Consider the following 17,138-nt stretch of genomic DNA (forward strand, 5'->3'; position numbering starts at 1 on the left):
GTGTTTTAGATCCCACTGCTTCACCTGGTGGGCTATTCCATGCATTTCTAACTCTCTGTATAAAGAAGTGCTTCCTACATTCAGTTCCACACACTTTTACTCAGCTTCACTTGTGCCCTCTCGTTCTTCTCTCTGCCGAATTTGAAGTCGTGTCTTACATATTCATAACATTGCGGGAGCATTGCGTTAACTGGATGGGAAGTGGAGGATGGCATTCAAAGGAAGAATGTCTATGACAGAGACACTGTATAAAGAGGGTGGGTGTCAACGGTACTCACAGCCTTCTCTGTGCGAATCATCAATCACTTCTGAATCAATTATTCTGTGTTTAGCCCTGTGTGTGTGTGTGTGTGTGTGTGTGTGTGTGTGTGTGTGTGTGTGTGTGTGTGTGTGTGTGTGTGTGTGTGTGTGTGTGTGTGTGTGTGTGTGTGTGTGTGTGTGTGTGTGTGTGGGTTCTGAATTCAAAGCTTGGCGAAGCTGTTATTGCGACATCACTGTGACAAGCTGGTCATTGATATCGCAATGTGGTACAGCTCGGCTCACAGCGCCCCCTGTGGTCGCTCTAGGACTCTCACCTTGTCCAGACGTAGGCAGCAGAATGGCACCTTGTCCTGCAGGAGGTGGCACAGAGTGGGGGAGCTGCCGATGTAGGGGGAGTTCATGGGGTACCCCTTCACCCACCTGCCACTCACACCACAAACAACAAGCAAACGAACAGCAAATCAGAGCCGTTAGTGACGCACGACACAGAGACACAGAGACACACACACACACACAGAAACAGACACAGACACACAACACACACACACAGACAGACATAGACAGAAACAGACACACACACACAGACAGACAGAGACACACACACACAGAGACAGAATCAGACAGACACACACACACACACACAGACAGAATCAGACAGACACACACTGACAGAGACACACACACACTCACAGACACAGACACACAACACACACACACACAGACAGACAGAGACACACACAGACAGACATAGACAGAAACAGACACACACACACAGAGACAGAAACAGACATAGACACAGACACACACAAACACACACACATTACAATAGTAGATTCAGTTACGTTGTAGGGAGCAGTTTGGCCGTGAATAGAAGCTGCTCAAACTGCGTGAAATGATTTGTGTTTTTATAAGAGACGCCCTGCACACGACGTGTTACTATAAATCATGAAAACTGTTATGATGCAAGCTCTTCAAGACGCTAGGTGGTGCTCTAGGTGTAAGGAGTTAAACCCTTTCCTGCTGTGCACTCTGCGTTAGCAGACACATGTTAGAGACACTGTGAGAATCAAGCCGCATTAAAACTCTTAATAAAGCTAATCAGTTCCTGATCAACATCAAAACAAAAACGAAGCCCTGTTCTGTGCAGAGGATGACATCAGCACACATGACAAGACGAACTGCAAGTCAGACAGGTTGAAGTCTCGTGTGGGATTTATTACAATGCATTCAATAACGTGATCAGCAAGAATCAAGATGTATGCAAAACCCACAAGTTTGATGTTAGAGGCCAGCATTGTAGTTTTGGAACTGCTGAATCGCACAGCGCTGTGTGCATGATGCCATTTACACGGGGGGCGCGGGGGGGGCATGTCCCCCCCCTCAGTTTCTCAACGATGGGGAAATGTCCCCCTCACTTTGCAGCAACACTAGAACGTGTGTTTCTCAATAATTTATTTGTATAATCACTGGTCAGTATAGAGTCTCCGCTAGGACCCAGTGGAAACGTCAATCTACAGAGGCAGCGTTGGCGGGCTGTGCATTGTGGGTGATCTCAAGCAGAGAGGACAAAGCACAGCCCGGTAGTAAAGAACTGTTTCTATGAGTTTTTAGTTATCTCTTTTCATTGTGAAATTTCTCAAATCGTGATACCATTTCCGATGTCTATGGTCTCAATTCTATAAAAAAAAAGGAAACTGCTCATCTGTCCATTCTCTTTACAATGACCTCACGATGACCTCACAATGCTGCGTCGTGTGATTGGCCCGTTTGGGAGTTGAGGTTTGTGTCTGGATGTCTGAACAGCTCTTACTCGCTGGTGCCCCCGCAGTCCGGCTCAGCCTCTCTGCCCTCGGGTCCGGCCTCGTCCTCAGACTGGTCACTCAGCAGGTCGAAGGAGGGCGAGGGCACGTTGTCCATCAGCTCCAGCACCGGGGCGATGCTGTGCCGCCTCTCCCGGGCCGGGTCTGGTACCGGCAGCGCCAGCGTGTTCCCTCCCACCCTGGCGCTCTCTGGACTGCCCTCACTGCTGCCCGAGTCCTGCAGGTCCATCGCCACGGTGCCTGCAGACAAGCACCGGACACGGGCTCAGCAACCAACCACAACTCATGTGGGCTCCCTTCAAACAACACTTTCTTTTTGGGATGTTCTTGTAAGGTGTCAACTTCCCTCCCTCCCTCCCAGTCCCTCCTCAGCTCCACTAGAGCCACACTGCTTCCTTCCCTCCCAGTCCCTCCTCAGCTCCACTAGAGCCACACTGCTTCCCTCCCTCCCAGTCCCTCCTCAGCTCCACTAGAGCCACACTGCTTCTATCCCTCCCAATCCCTCCTCAGCTCCACTAGAGCCACACTGCTTCCCTCCCTCCCAGTCCCTCCTCAGCTCCACGAGAGCCACACTGCTTCCCTCCCTCCCAGTCCCTCCTCAGCTCCACTAGAGCCACACTGCTTCCCTCCCTCCCAGTCCCTCCTCAGCTCCACTAGAGCCACACTGCTTCCCTCCCTCCCAGTCCCTCCTCAGCTCCACTAGAGCCACACTGCTTCCCTCCCTCCCAGTCCCTCCTCAGCTCCACGAGAGCCACACTGCTTCCCTCCCTCCCAGTCCCTCCTCAGCTCCACTAGAGCCACACTGCTTCCCTCCTTCCCAGTCCCTCCTCAGCTCCACTAGAGACACACTGCTTCCCTCCCTCCCAGTCCCTCCTCAGCTCCACTAGAGCCACACTGCTTCCCTCCCTCTCAGTTTCTTCGCTCTCCTCAGCATGCAGTTCCCCTCCACCCCAGTGGGTGTCTCCCTCTCTCACCCATGCTGGCGATGATGCTGTGCACAGGCAGGCGTGTCAGGCCGTGGTAGATGCTCTGCGGCGGGCCATGGCTCCCGCGCAGCGCCTCCTGCTGGTTGAAGATGAAGGCGGAGTTCTCCTCCTTGGAGATGTTGATGTAGAAGCAGGTGTCTGAGCCGCTCATGATGTGGCACGGCCCCGGGTTCAACAGGATGTTGGCGTTGTCCACCCTCCGTACTCCGATCAGACACACCCCATACCTGCGGGAGAGACAGGAGCTGCACTGGACTTCAATACACTAAGGAAGGCACCACAGCGCTGGACAAACGCTGTGCATCACCCTACAGAATGAACTCATTCTGCTTCATAAAGTCGAATGAAACCTGCTGAATAATGTCACGTTAACATATTGAATTACACACAGCTTTGTAGTTTTCCATACACTTAACGAAAGACTGACGAAAATGAAAAAATCGAAATCTAACATGACATACTGTACTACTATTATGGCTTCCGGTAGACTTTTGAAATATCATTTAGCAGTTTTTTTTGTCTACAGGATAAATACAATATCTCAATTATGTTCATACAGTTTGTTTTTTAAATTATGCCTCAATCCTAAAATTCTAGATGATGTGAAAGTTTTGTCCAGGACTGTACAGAGGTACTGACGGCACAGTGTGGGGAGGGGGGGAGGGGGGGGGTCCTCACTTCTTGTGGGCGTGGAAGGAAGCATAGGTGAAGCTCTTGCCCTGGTACTCCCCGAAGAACTTGCTCTCATCCAGCTGGATGTGATAGATCTCGTTAGCAGAGCAGCGGCCGTACGAGCGCTGCCACCGCTCAGCTGAGCCAGCACCCCCCTCTCTGAGAGGAGAGAGAGGAGAGAGGAGAGGGGGAGAGGAGGAGAGGAGAGAGAGGAGGGGAGAGGAGGAGAGGGGTTAGGGGAGAGGAGACAGGAGAGGGGGAGAGGAGAGAGGGGAGAGGAGGAGAGGGGATAGGAGGAGAGCGGAACGGAGAGAGGAGAGGAATGGAGAGGGGATAGGAGGAGAGAGTCGAATGGAGAGGGGAGAGAGGAGGGAATGGAGAGGGGAGAGAGGAGGGGAGAGGGGAACAGAGAGGGGAGAGAGGAGTGCGTAGAGGAAAGGAGAGAGGAAGGGATAGGAGGAGAGGGGAGAGGAGGAGAGAGAGGGGAACAGAGTGGAGAGGAGAGGAGATCAGAGGAGAGAGGGGAATGGAGTGGGGAGAGAGGAGAGGACAGGTGAGAGGGTAGAGGGTGAGGGAAAACGGTAAGGAGTGGGAGAGAGAAAGAGAGGGGGGGGGAGACAATTAGATACTGTGTTACACATCTTTTAAAACATTCTCATATGACACCAGTTCATAACTGGAGACAAAACACTGCATCAAGCAGCAGAATAGTTCACTAAAACGCAGATCCACCAAATAGTGGTGAAAATGACAAAACAGCAGCAAGCATGCAAGCTAAAAAGCGTGAGCCGTCGATCCTTAGTGGTGCTCAGCTTGTGTGCGGATATCCTAGAGCTGTGAATCCACCAGGCAGATCGGCCACCTCCCTGTATGAGACACACATACAAACCCCCCACCCCACCCCACACAGAGACAGACTGGGGGCCGGGGGGCCGCCGCTGGGGTACGTACTGGCCTCTGGAGGTGTGAATGAGCAGGGTGATGAGGGTGGAGGTCGCCGGACACACACAGTTCAGAGCCAGCATGGCATACTTGAACTCCTCCTCACACACCACGTGATCTGAAACGACACAAAGACAGGGAGGCTGACGCAGACACGGAGACAAGCGCACACACACACATACATGCAGAATGTTTTTCTCCCTTATTTAGGCTGTCCGGTTGCGTTCCCTGACCACAGCTGCCCCTTGGCTCAGGGGAAGGTCAGTGGGCATCCTCCGAACCCCAAGCCACTCGCCTCTTTACACCCAGCAGCTCCACAGCGGATGTCAGTGAACTTCTGCCCCCTGGAGGATAAAGCCAGCCCTGCAGGCGTCCGCTTGCTCTCACTGGGGCTGGGGAAACAGTCCCTGCTGGTTTTGCCTCCCAAAGCGCCAGAGCCGATGCGACGCTCCCTCCCAGTGAAAACCGGCGACCTCGCACAGCCTGGAACCTGCGCTCCCCTGAGCCTTACAGCGTTTAACCTCATTTCACCAGCAGGGGGCAATATGTGTGCGGCCCTTTACACTGACGCACACAAACGCACAGAGACACTCCAGAGCCTGGTAAACACATAACAAACCCCTCATTTCTCCTCGAATGGAACGGCACGCACACACACACCAACCACACTGACACACACACACACACACCAACCACACTGACACACACACACACACACACCAACCACACTGACACACACACACACACACACACACACACTCACACGTTCTCATGAAAAGCTGCTTAACTAGGGAGCCAGTTTTCTTGCAGTACTCCTGAGATTGCTGCCTCATTTGCATGTATTTATTCACAGTCCCCGGGCTGCAATTAGCGCCGTTGTAAAACGACAACCAACATTCAGTTTGGCAGCAATCTAATTAGTCAGACAAAATGAAGAAAAAAAAAAAAATCATAATAATAGTAACAATGCCACTGGTCATGAGAGCAGCTGTGAGTGGCCGCGTGTTGATAGTGTCTATATTCCTGTAATCCGTCTGCCAAGAGGTGTGCAAACAATGTGGAATGTTAAGGATAACCTTTTAAAATCCATTCCTGTAATGTCCAAGAGATTTTCATTACTTGTATTGCTCATTAAAGTCGCTAAACCTCATTATGATTGCTTTAGTATTTCATGGGGTTTCCTAGCAGGGGTGGCCCCCAAAAGTCAGCTACCCGAAACCCCGGGACTTAACAGACGTCCCCATTCCACTGAAATCATGTGACGATGCGACCTTTCAACTCTGCTTAGCCCCGCCTCTCCTGTATATTTACAGACAGAGAGAGGAGGTGGAACTGATGGTCACATGATGTGAATGCAATGAGGAAGGCAGCTCAGTCCCGGCATTTAGGATTCTCCATACAAGCTCACAGCCAGGTAACGGCAGAGACAAAGGATTCAATATGAGAGCAACACAATCCAGAACGACTGCAAACCTCGTCAGAGAGGAAGGAAACACAAGAGACATACGATGAGGCAATACGTACTACACTGGATTCCCCTTTAAGAAAACATGTTTGAATTGAAATCAAGAAGGCATCTTCCACACCGCTCTGTTTCCTCAGAGCTGTAAGAAACGCGTCTTCAGGGACTTCCAGCAGCACAGCTTTCTGCTTATCTGCACTTGGAGATACGGAGCGTGATGGGAAGCATTTACAAACTGGTACAGATGGAGATGAATCATTTACCAGCTCCCAGCCCGGGCCTCTCCCTGATTAGAGCTGTTTGGAGAACGCTCAAACAATAATAAACTCAGACAAACAAATGCACCAGACTTTTTACGATCTGTCTGTCGCTGAGATAACCGCTTTGGGTGTTTATTAGGGTTGCAATGGCTGTGAAATCTCTGAGCAATTTTCCAAAGAGCTGAAAAAACAAACAGCTTCTCTGTTTATAGAGGAGAGTTGTTTTTTTTTTTTTTTTACTATTGACAGTTTCATAATGCTATTAACTCTCAATAATTAACTACAGACTCTGGAGGACAAAGGCCAGCCCTGCTGTTGTCTGCTTGAGCTCACTAGACGTACTAGGGGGCGTCCCGCACGCCACACGGAGCGCCTTTACTGGACGTGCCGCTCGGGGGACCCCGGTTCCATTTCTTGCTTGTTCTGTGTACCACATGATCGCAGCTACAGCATCCAAAACATTTGATTTTCTGGCAGACTGAATCCAAACCACAGTACAGCAGACAGCAGCAACCTTTCATCTGTAGTGTATTCTCTGATCTGCATATTCCAAATTCAAAAGCAAAAATGTATCATCAAATCTTGAGAGAGATGAAAGGGGGTCGATGACAAGGTTACTGATGCTAATGAGAAATAAGCATTGGTTTTCACTTCTTGGCAAGAGCTCCTTTGCTTGCCTGTATTTGTTTTTTCTCTCCTCTCCTATCTCTCTCATCAACCCTGCTTCTCTCTTTCTCCCCCGCTGAGAGAAATCAAAAAGAAGACACGTGGACGAGCGTCTGAGAGGACAAGGGCCGAGCCCTTGCAGTGATTAATGGGCGAGGCATGTGTGTGTTTTTGTGCCGGGTGAAAATGGTTTATGGAAAATTAAGATTTCAGTTTTGCCAGCGCTGGAGGGAGAAACACAGCGTGGAGGTGTCACTCACAGTCTAGTTATTAGTTATTAGTCCTGTCACTGCCGATAAGGCTATTAGTTTCTCAGTTTTGAAATGTCTTGGGGCTTAATAACAGTTTAATATTTCCTGTATAGTGGGTTACCAGCAAAAAGCAGGTAAGCCCGTCACATAGACTAGCTGCTGTCAAATTACATGTCAATGTTTAAAGTGAAGGAGGCCTTCTCAAGGAAACATTAAGGATCCCAAGGAGGTAACCTATTCCATCCCCTCCCCACTCTCTGTGTGAAGAAGAGTCTCCTTCAGCAACATGACTAGGTAACCCATTCCATCCCCTCCCCACTCTCTGTGTGAAGAAGAGTCTCCTTCAGCAACATGACTAGGTAACCCATTCCATCCCCTCACCACTCTCTGTGTGAAGAAGAGTCTCCTTCAACAACATGACTAGGTAACCCATTCCATCCCCTCCCCACTCTCTGTGTGAAGAAGAGTCTCCTTCAGCAACATGACTAGGTAACCCATTCCATCCCCTCCCCACTCTCTGTGTGAAGAAGAGTCTCCTTCAGCAACATGACTAGGTAACCCATTCCATCCCCTCCCCACTCTCTGTGTGAAGAAGAGTCTCCTTCAGCAACATGACTAGGTAACCCATTCCATCCCCTCCCTACTCTCTGTGTGAAGAAGAGTCTCCTTCAGCAACATGACTAGATAACCCATTCCATCCCCTCCCTACTCTCTGTGTGAAGAAGAGTCTCCTTCAGCAACATGACTAGGTAACCCATTCCATCCCCTCCCCACTCTCTGTGTGAAGAAGAGTCTCCTTCAACAACATGACTAGGTAACCCATTCCATCCCCTCCCCACTCTCTGTGTGAAGAAGAGTCTCCTTCAGCAACATGACTAGATAACCCATTCCATCCCCTCCCCACTCTCTGTGTGAAGAAGAGTCTCATTCAGCAACATGATTAGGTAACCCATTCCATCCCCTCACCACTCTCTGTGTGAAGAAGAGTCTCCTTCAGCAACATGACTAGGTAACCCATTCCATCCCCTCCCTACTCTCTGTGTGAAGAAGAGTCTCCTTCAGCAACATGACTAGGTAACCCATTCCATCCCCTCCCCACTCTCTGTGTGAAGAAGAGTCTCCTTCAGCAACATGACTAGGTAACCCATTCCATCCCCTCACCACTCTCTGTGTGAAGAAGAGTCTCCTTCAACAACATGACTAGGTAACCCATTCCATCCCCTCCCCACTCTCTGTGTGAAGAAAAGTCTCCTTCAGCAACATGACTAGGTAACCCATTCCATCCCCTCCCCACTCTCTGTGTGAAGAAGAGTCTCATTCAGCAACATGATTAGGTAACCCATTCCATCCCCTCACCACTCTCTGTGTGAAGAAGAGTCTCCTTCAGCAACATGACTAGGTAACCCATTCCATCCCCTCCCCACTCTCTGTGTGAAGAAGAGTCTCCTTCAGCAGCATGACTAGGTAACCCATTCCATCCCCTCCCCACTCTCTGTGTGAAGAAGAGTCTCCTTCAGCAACATGACTAGGTAACCCATTCCATCCCCTCCCCACTCTCTGTGTGAAGAAGAGTCTCCTTCAGCAACATGACTAGGTAACCCATTCCATCCCCTCACCACTCTCTGTGTGAAGAAGAGTCTCCTTCAGCAACATGACTAGGTAACCCATTCCATCCCCTCCCCACTCTCTGTGTGAAGAAGAGTCTCCTTCAGCAACATGACTAGGTAACCCATTCCATCCCCTCCCCACTCTCTGTGTGAAGAAGAGTCTCCTTCAGCAACATGACTAGGTAACCCATTCCATCCCCTCACCACTCTCTGTGTGAAGAAGAGTCTCCTTCAGCAACATGACTAGGTAACCCATTCCATCCCCTCCCCACTCTCTGTGTGAAGAAGAATCTCCTTCAGCAACATGACTAGGTAACCCATTCCATCCCCTCCCCACTCTCTGTGTGAAGAAGAGTCTACTTCTCTCTGTTCTAAGTCTACCTCCGCTGGATATAATGTCTGCCAATTAAAGTCAAGGGAGTGGATTCTGAATGTGCACAATGTATCTGTGTATCACACTGGGATTAAAATACCCCACTGTGCTCCCGTTCCACCAACAGCTGCCTCATCCCATTGTAGATGTCCTTGTGCTCCTGTTGTCCCAGGACAGCACTGGTCCAGTAGATGATTTTGCTCAGGATTTGTCTGGGCTCTGAAGAGATTCTCAGTGGGCGTGCGGTCTGTCATTGTTCATTTTGACCATGCAGGTATTTCAGTAAGATCGCCCTTCGCTTCAGCGACTGTGTACTGTCTTACTGTGTTCAATCTGAGAGACCCAGCGGCTGATTTGTTTAGGAGAAATGATTCATATTCTTAAACAAAACTGCAAGCTATGTCCCTTTAAACCCCACTGTATGCTGTAAATGAATTGTATTTGATCTCAAATATAGTACAGTTTATGACTTGATTACTTGACCTGTTTTGTGGGTTTAGTCACTGACTGTACGTCGTAATATATATTTTGTTATTCCTCTATTTATGAATGGCATCGTGACATCAGAGCATCATTACACCTCCCCTCTCTCTGTCTGTATAGAAACGCAGAGGAAATGCGACTGGCAGAGATGAAAAGAACGATTTAGTAAAAAATTCAGAACCCGGAAGCACTCGAAACAATTGCAAATACCATAACCAACCAATATATATATATAAATGAATTTATCTGTCTCTTTAAAATCCAGATTGTACACAAGTTGAAAGCAGTGAAATGATCTATTAACCCTTTCAGTCCTGGTGGGACCTTGTCTTAGCTCCGTTTGTTAACACACGCTGTCGGAAATCACATCGGAGCCTCGCGGGACTCCTAGCTCCCAGTCCGAGGTCTTGTAGAAGTATATGTTAAAAATAAATAAACGATGTTTCGTCCTGTTCTCTTGGACGCTCAATAAAGGAGTTCCTTCTTCAGGACTGGAAGGGTTAAACGCGATTAAACGCTGCCTGCTTCCGGTTTCAAGCAGCTGAGACACGAGCCTCGAGTTTACCTGCGAACTTGACGTGGAATTTGTTCTCTGGTTTGAGGATCTGGACGTACAGAGGGCAGTTGGGGGCGAAATCCTTGACCGCCCAAGCCCTCAGGATGGTCTGGTGATCCTGAAACACAAAGACAGCAGCGTGAGGGAGTGGCATGTAAAGCCATCATTTCATAAACCTGACCTGCTCTTCTGCCCTTCTGAATCCACCACATGGGTCTCAAAATGTTTTGAAAGAGACGTGTGCATTTTTGTGTGATTGCTGGTTCTGCGTCAGGTTAAAGGAAGCTCTCGGTTTCTAGGCCTTATTCTCCGGTTATCTGTTTGCACTTCCTGGGTCATTTCACCGGAGCGGCGTCTTCTGGGTCAAAGCAGGTGACTGGCTGAAAGCATGTCAGTCAATAGGAGGAAGCAGCTGATTGGTTAAAGACAGGAAAGAAGCCAGTGAAGGGGCGGGGACAACACTAATTGAAAGCACGGCTTACAAACAGAGATTTCTTTGATCAAGTATATCACGTTTAATAATATCTATCTATCTATATATCTCTCTCTCTATATATATGGAAGCTGCTCTTTGAGCTGATAGATAGATAGATAGATAGATAGACAGATAGATAGATAGATAGATAGATAGATAGATAGATAGATAGATAGATAGATAGATAGATAGATAAGATAAGATAAAGATATAGATAAGTTTATTACAACTACTCTGGCCGCTTGTGGAGTGGGTATCAGTTGAGTGGTACAGCACACTACACGACACTCCCTGTAGATTTAGTAGATTTTTGGAATGAATTGTTAAAAAAAAATTTTTTTTGACATTTTCTTATCTGGCATCCACTGCAGCTCTCCCGGTCTGAATGAATGAATGGCCAATCAGAGAGGGCTTATTTAATCTCATTACAGGAGATCTGAAAATGTCAGAAGAAAACAGAACCGAATGGAAGAGCCCTCTAATGAGAAGGCATCAGCGATCGATGGGGAATTGAAAAGGTCAGGCTCCACGACACCGTATCAAACCTAGGGGACCGCGGTTCAAAGCACCGCCCCCTCCCCCTCAACCCTCTCAACCTCTCTGATGTCTGCGCAGTTCAAACCTGCCGTGGAGGAGAGATAGGCACCCGCGAGGAACTGCCTGTCTTTCAAAGAACGCACCGACTCTTCTCTTTAATAAGGCTCCCTCTGGGCAGTTCAACAACATCTGATAGAAACTGAACTTACTGTGAAGGAGTATGAATTCTTTAAAACTCCCAAGTCCAAAGTCTGTCTGCAGTTCACATCCACTGCCTGGATATTGCACACCCCCTTCAGTCACTGTGTGCAGCATTGTGCCACGTTGAGTTTCCCATCAATGTATCTATTTTATAACGCAAATATGATTATGGTAGGGCAACTTCTCGAACTCCACAGAGTTCTCAAAATGCAATATAATTTGTGACTGAATCAGGCTGTAGACCTGTCTACCTCGTTGGATTTGGCATCGCGCTGGCATGGGGCATGTTCTCCTGGTATACCCTGGGCCCCTTGATTACTGAATTTCATAGTCCACTTAAGCATTACCGCAGACGAAGTCTCCCATCCACTGAATGGTTTGAGGAGCATGGCAGAGAGACTTCAGGGTTCCTCCATGGCCTCCACAATCCCCTTGCTTGAAGGTGTCTTGAGGGATGACTTCACCACACTGCTAAGACGACAAATCACTCAAGCTCATCCCAGATGTGTATAATCGGATTGAGACCTTGGGGATTGTGGAGGCCACGGAAGAACCACAAGCCTGAAGTCAAGGATAGCACTGAACAACAAACATTTTGTCAAATCCTTTCCCTTTACCTTGGCTTACCTGAGCTAGGCTTACCATACGACTCCATGTACACTGGGACCATTTGGGACAGTTCAGGCTTTTCAACCCACACCCCAGTGCATTCTGGTACCTTTCACAGCAGGACTACGTTTACCAGAATGCATTGGGGGTGTGAGTTGAAAAGCCTGAACTGTCCCAAACTGTCCTAGCATACCTGGAGTCATAGGGTAACCCTAACCTGACCATTTCAAATATCCTTACCAAGTTTGATCTCAGATGCACGATCACGTCTCAAAAATGCAACACAAATGTAAGATGCATGGGGTGTTACTATGGGCCTGTTTCCAGGGCGGTAAGCATGTGTGACTCATATCTCTGGAATCCATTTGCCTTCATTACGCTTGGAAGCTAAACGCTTTCGTGGGAAGGAATTCAGAACTGCAGTAAACATGAAGCTGACGTTACGCTTTCATCCTGAAGCGGATTAAGATCATGACTCAGCTTGCAAACCACAGTAAACAAAACCTCCTCTTAATTGCAAGCGTTCGTATTTTCACGTCAATTCAATTAATGATCATTATTTTAAGTGCAGGGCTCCTCTGGTGCTTGGATATTTCACATAATAAAATGATTCTAATTGAAAACCAAAGAGGAAGCTTTTGGTGTCTGGATTTCCTGTTTCATTCAACGCATCCTGGTGGTTTTTAAAAACCGCCTTCTATTGCAAAGCAGTGTAGCCTTGGGGCTCGTCCATCAAGAGCTTCCAGTCTGACAGCTCCATTACTGCAGCTCACACGCTGCTCACCGTGTCTTCAGAGCTCTCCACTCACCTCCTGGGTTATCAAAACAAGACCCTTAGATAACGTTACACAAACAACGAGAAGGATGCACGACTACTGTAAAGCAAGCTTCACGCTAACAGGAGAGCTTAACCAATTGACTTATCAGACTTTTAACAGTAAAGTATTAATCATGTATTATTATTATTATTATTATTATTATTATTATTATTATTATTATTATTATTTGTATACTGATTTATTTTTAATATTTTATATGAATTATTATTTTTGTAAATATAAATGTTTTATCTAACTAATAATTACTGTTCTTGAACGTATTGGTCTAAATAATCTTACAGCAGTGTGATCCATTCCAGGTTTTACTAGAAGTTTAATAAGACACACCTGAGCTTGCTGTAGGAGTCTTATGTCCATCACTGTACCAAGCTGCTATTTAAAATATACAGCAGCTTATTAAGCTCCAGAGTTATACAGTAAACACTGCTCCTGTTACATAATGCTGGTTAGCACATTTATAGAGCATCATATATTCATATGAATCCTAATTTAACGAGAATTGTGAGGGTCTGGAACCAACTCCCCAGTAATGTTGAAGCTGACACCCTGGGATCCTTCAAGAAGCTGCTTGATGAGATTCTGGGATCAATAAGCTACTAACAACCAAACGAGCAAGATGGGCTGAATGGGGCCTCCTCTCATTTGTAAACTTTCTTATGTTCTTATGAGCCAGGACTGGGATAAAAATATCTTTTGCTACTTGATGTTTCAAAAGAGATTTCTAAACTAGTTATTTCAATTAGTTTTTTTTTTTTTTTACACACAATTTCCCCTCGTTGAAAACTCTCCACTGGGTCTAAATACTATTTCTATACTTGCCTTTGAATACTCTGAAAACGATTTATAAAAAGGAAAAGGATTTGAGGAACCAGAAGAGTGTGCCAATGCAGTAAAACCCACTTCATTCAGAACCAGCAGTCTGGGCAGAAGAGGCAGTCAGGGCCCGGAGGAAGCACACAGACGAACACTTCAAAGGGATTGAATAAAGGAAGAGGACCTACGGCTGCGATGCGGTCCACCTCAAAGCGATTGCTGAGGACAAAGCAGGCCTCCGCATCATCCATCCTTCAGCCAATAGCAAAGCAGGGGCGGGGCCACAGCGTGTTAGTGGAAAAGACAAGGGTTTCAGTTAGTAACACACACAGAGATGGATGCAATAAGGCCTGACACATTGAATATAGGGACGCCTCGGGTCTGTGTCTGAGAGGGGTGGATAATGTGAAGTCTGAGTTTTCCTGTAGCGTTTACACACCGCTAAAAAGTGACAAAGTCAGGGTGACTATAAAGACAGCGATTTTTTTCCCCCGTATATTTCTGTTTTGCTATCTTCCAGTTCATTTAATTGTTCTTCATCCAAATCTCACGTCTGCTTGCTACTGTTGGGATTTGTTTTGCTAGTAATTGGTCACTCAGTTTGATAGTTACTGTACATTTGTAACTGTAAACAAGATGGCTACCGTTACTTTAAATTCTGTGAGGCAGCACAGTGATTTAGAATATGTGACAAGACTCCAGCTGTCCGTATCCATCCAATACACGGACAGCTGGAACCTTGCTAAACCAATCGCATTGCTTGTTTCAGGTTCCATTGCCAGCCCTGGATTATATATATATAACGCCACTAAAATATAGATATTATTAAATACTAATTATTATACAAATCCCAATTTTATTTGCATACTGAACTTCTCGTAACACATGTAATAGGTGATGCGTGTATCTCATTTCTACAAGGATTTCCACAAGGTGTCTTTCTCCGTCAGAATGCTGTGCTTTATTGATGTGTGTGTGTGTGTGTGTGTGTGTGTGTGTGTGTGTGTGTGTGTGTGTGTGTGTGTGTGTGTGTGTGTGTGTCAGCGGCTTCGTTGGTGTTTGTGTCCACAGTCATTTGCTGTCGTCTTCGTCAGTATCTGCAGCCTTCTCAAAGAAGCAGCTGGTAATTGAAGAAGTTCCTAATGCTCTTTCCATTGCATCAAGAGGACTGACTGAGTGAATCAGCGTGGGAGATGGGAGTCATGTGACTTAGCTTACCCATTAGTTCTGACCCGTCTACACCACTGCTGCCCAGTGAAGACTTACTTGGCTCTCATGAGATCCAGGTCTTTGAGTGCGGAGCCCTGCAGGTAGATGACTCTCTGAGACCAGAGGGGGATCTGGAGAACCCTGCGCACCTGGGCATCAATCTCTGTTGGGCACAGAATCACCACGTAGTAATCCTGCAACACAGTCCAGGGATAGAGGCTCAGGCCTGGGCTGCAAATCTACCCTCAGTGCAGTTATTGAAATGATCAGGAGTTTGAGCAATCAGCTGTTTGAGCAATCTGCAGCTCAGGACAGGGTTAGCAGAGCCAGCTCCGGCTCACCCGACAAAGTTTTGAGATCAATCAGCTACTAGGAACCGGACGAGACCCGATGGACCTGAATGGCCTCTCGCTGGTAAACTTTCTTCTGATTGAACAGCGCTTTAGAAGAAGGGAGTGTGTGTGTGTGCGTGCGTGCGTTTGCGTGTGCGTGCGTGCGTGCGTGGGGGGGGCGGGGGATGTACCTGCAGGCGAGGGTGTGCGTAGAACTCATTGAGGAAGTCCATGAGCAGGTCTATCTTGAGGCAGCTGACACACAGCACCACGTGCTTCTCAGTCTGGGCGCGGTAGCGGCTGTAATTCCCTCCCGATTTCTGACGTTCCATCCACAGGTAAGCCAGCTGCTCGAACTGGAGCACAGAAACACAGGCAGAGTTCTTAAAATGTTTCTCTAAATCTGCCTTCAATTTGGGGGAATCCTAAGTACCACAACTGAACACCCTTCCTCGTTGCATCCAAACCCTGAGACAGGCCCCTCTGCTAGCCCCTCCCACTCTTAGCTAGCGAGAGTAGCTGGGGCTGACGGAGTTGAAAGGTCACGAAGGTTGAACCGCCCCCACTAAACCCACACGTGTTATTTTTTTGGTTTGTTTTTTTAAAGACTGTTAATTGTTTTTAATTGCTGAAAACATGACCACTCTGCAAAGCAGGTATGTTACTAAAGCACTTTTGATGGATTCCTTGAGCATTGAGAACATCACGCAGCTGTATCAGTTTACACGGTTTTATCAGCTGCATTGATAAAACACAGCTGCATTCAGGGCTCCAGAGAGCCTAGCCTAGCCCAGAAATCAGCATTTCAACAATGTTAACATACATTAGAGCCATCAGTGTGATGAAAAAGTTCACGACCAGGACTTCATATCAGCAGTAGGTACAGAATAGTACAGAATAAGAATTGACCAAGTTTCATGACAATTTGATAAGCGATTATCCAGATATAGGCGAGTCTGACAGACAGACACCCCCCTATATATCCACACAATCTGATACTCTCAAAAACAAGATAATGTTAATACACAGTTTCGTGACGTGAGAGAATCAGGGAGAATGAAGTGGGCTCCTTCGCTCCAGCTGAAACCACTAAAGAGATCTGCACCGCACTGGAAATGTGAAATGTATTTTGAGATGAAAGGATAGACAAGAACAAAGGAGGCATGAATGCCTGTAGGCAGGTCCGATCATTAATGATAAAAAAAACAAGCAAACGAACAAAAGACTGGGGAAGGATCGAGCCAGCGTCCTGCATCTTCAATCAGCACGCCGGGGGTCTGCCTCTGCCTCCCTCTGCCTCCCTCTCTCCCTCTCCCCTCCCCCTCTCTCCCCCTTCCTCTCCCTCCCTCTCTTCCTCTCCCTCACTTCATCTCCCTCCCTCCCTCTCCCTCTCTCTTTCCCTCTCCCTCCCCCTTCCCTCCCCTCCCCCTCCCTCTCCAATTTCCTCCCTCTCCCCTCTCCCCTCTCCCTCTCTATCCCTCTCCCTCTCTATCCCCCCCCCTCCCCTCTCCCTCCTCCCATTTGATCAGATTGTCCTTTCATCCAGACAGGGGCGGCCAAAGTGGTCCTTCCACTCCTGGTCTTTGTTCCAACCCTGTTCTAAATCTTTATATCATCTTACCTGTTAAACCTGGACTGGAATGACCCCAGGTGTCTTATGAGATCAGTTCAGAATAACTACTGAGTGTGTGAGATATGCCAAGATTAAATACTAACTCCCTCTGCTGGGGAATCCTGCTGGGGAATTAGTTTATAATTAGACAGATGTATTTAAAAAATAATAA

At 47.5% G+C, this 17,138-nt stretch overlaps 1 protein-coding gene across 1 annotated transcript in view; it reads right to left on the reverse strand.

Annotated features, from left to right (window-relative positions):
* The window catches only part of LOC117966852 (potassium channel subfamily T member 2-like), a 95,616-nt gene that overhangs the window by 16,960 nt on the left and 61,518 nt on the right, over window positions 1–17,138 (reverse strand). The window contains exons 11-19 of the mRNA XM_059007956.1: window positions 15,546–15,710; window positions 15,080–15,216; window positions 14,002–14,065; window positions 10,349–10,457; window positions 4,691–4,799; window positions 3,746–3,898; window positions 3,056–3,294; window positions 2,072–2,321; window positions 576–681 (exon numbers count right to left, since the gene is read on the reverse strand). Of these exons, the coding sequence (XP_058863939.1) occupies window positions 576–681; window positions 2,072–2,321; window positions 3,056–3,294; window positions 3,746–3,898; window positions 4,691–4,799; window positions 10,349–10,457; window positions 14,002–14,065; window positions 15,080–15,216; window positions 15,546–15,710 (1,332 nt within the window). The remainder of the gene's footprint in view (window positions 1–575; window positions 682–2,071; window positions 2,322–3,055; window positions 3,295–3,745; window positions 3,899–4,690; window positions 4,800–10,348; window positions 10,458–14,001; window positions 14,066–15,079; window positions 15,217–15,545; window positions 15,711–17,138) is intronic.

Source organism: Acipenser ruthenus, chromosome 36 (genome assembly GCF_902713425.1).
Source record: "Acipenser ruthenus chromosome 36, fAciRut3.2 maternal haplotype, whole genome shotgun sequence".
Taxonomy (NCBI): Eukaryota; Metazoa; Chordata; class Actinopteri; order Acipenseriformes; family Acipenseridae; genus Acipenser; species Acipenser ruthenus.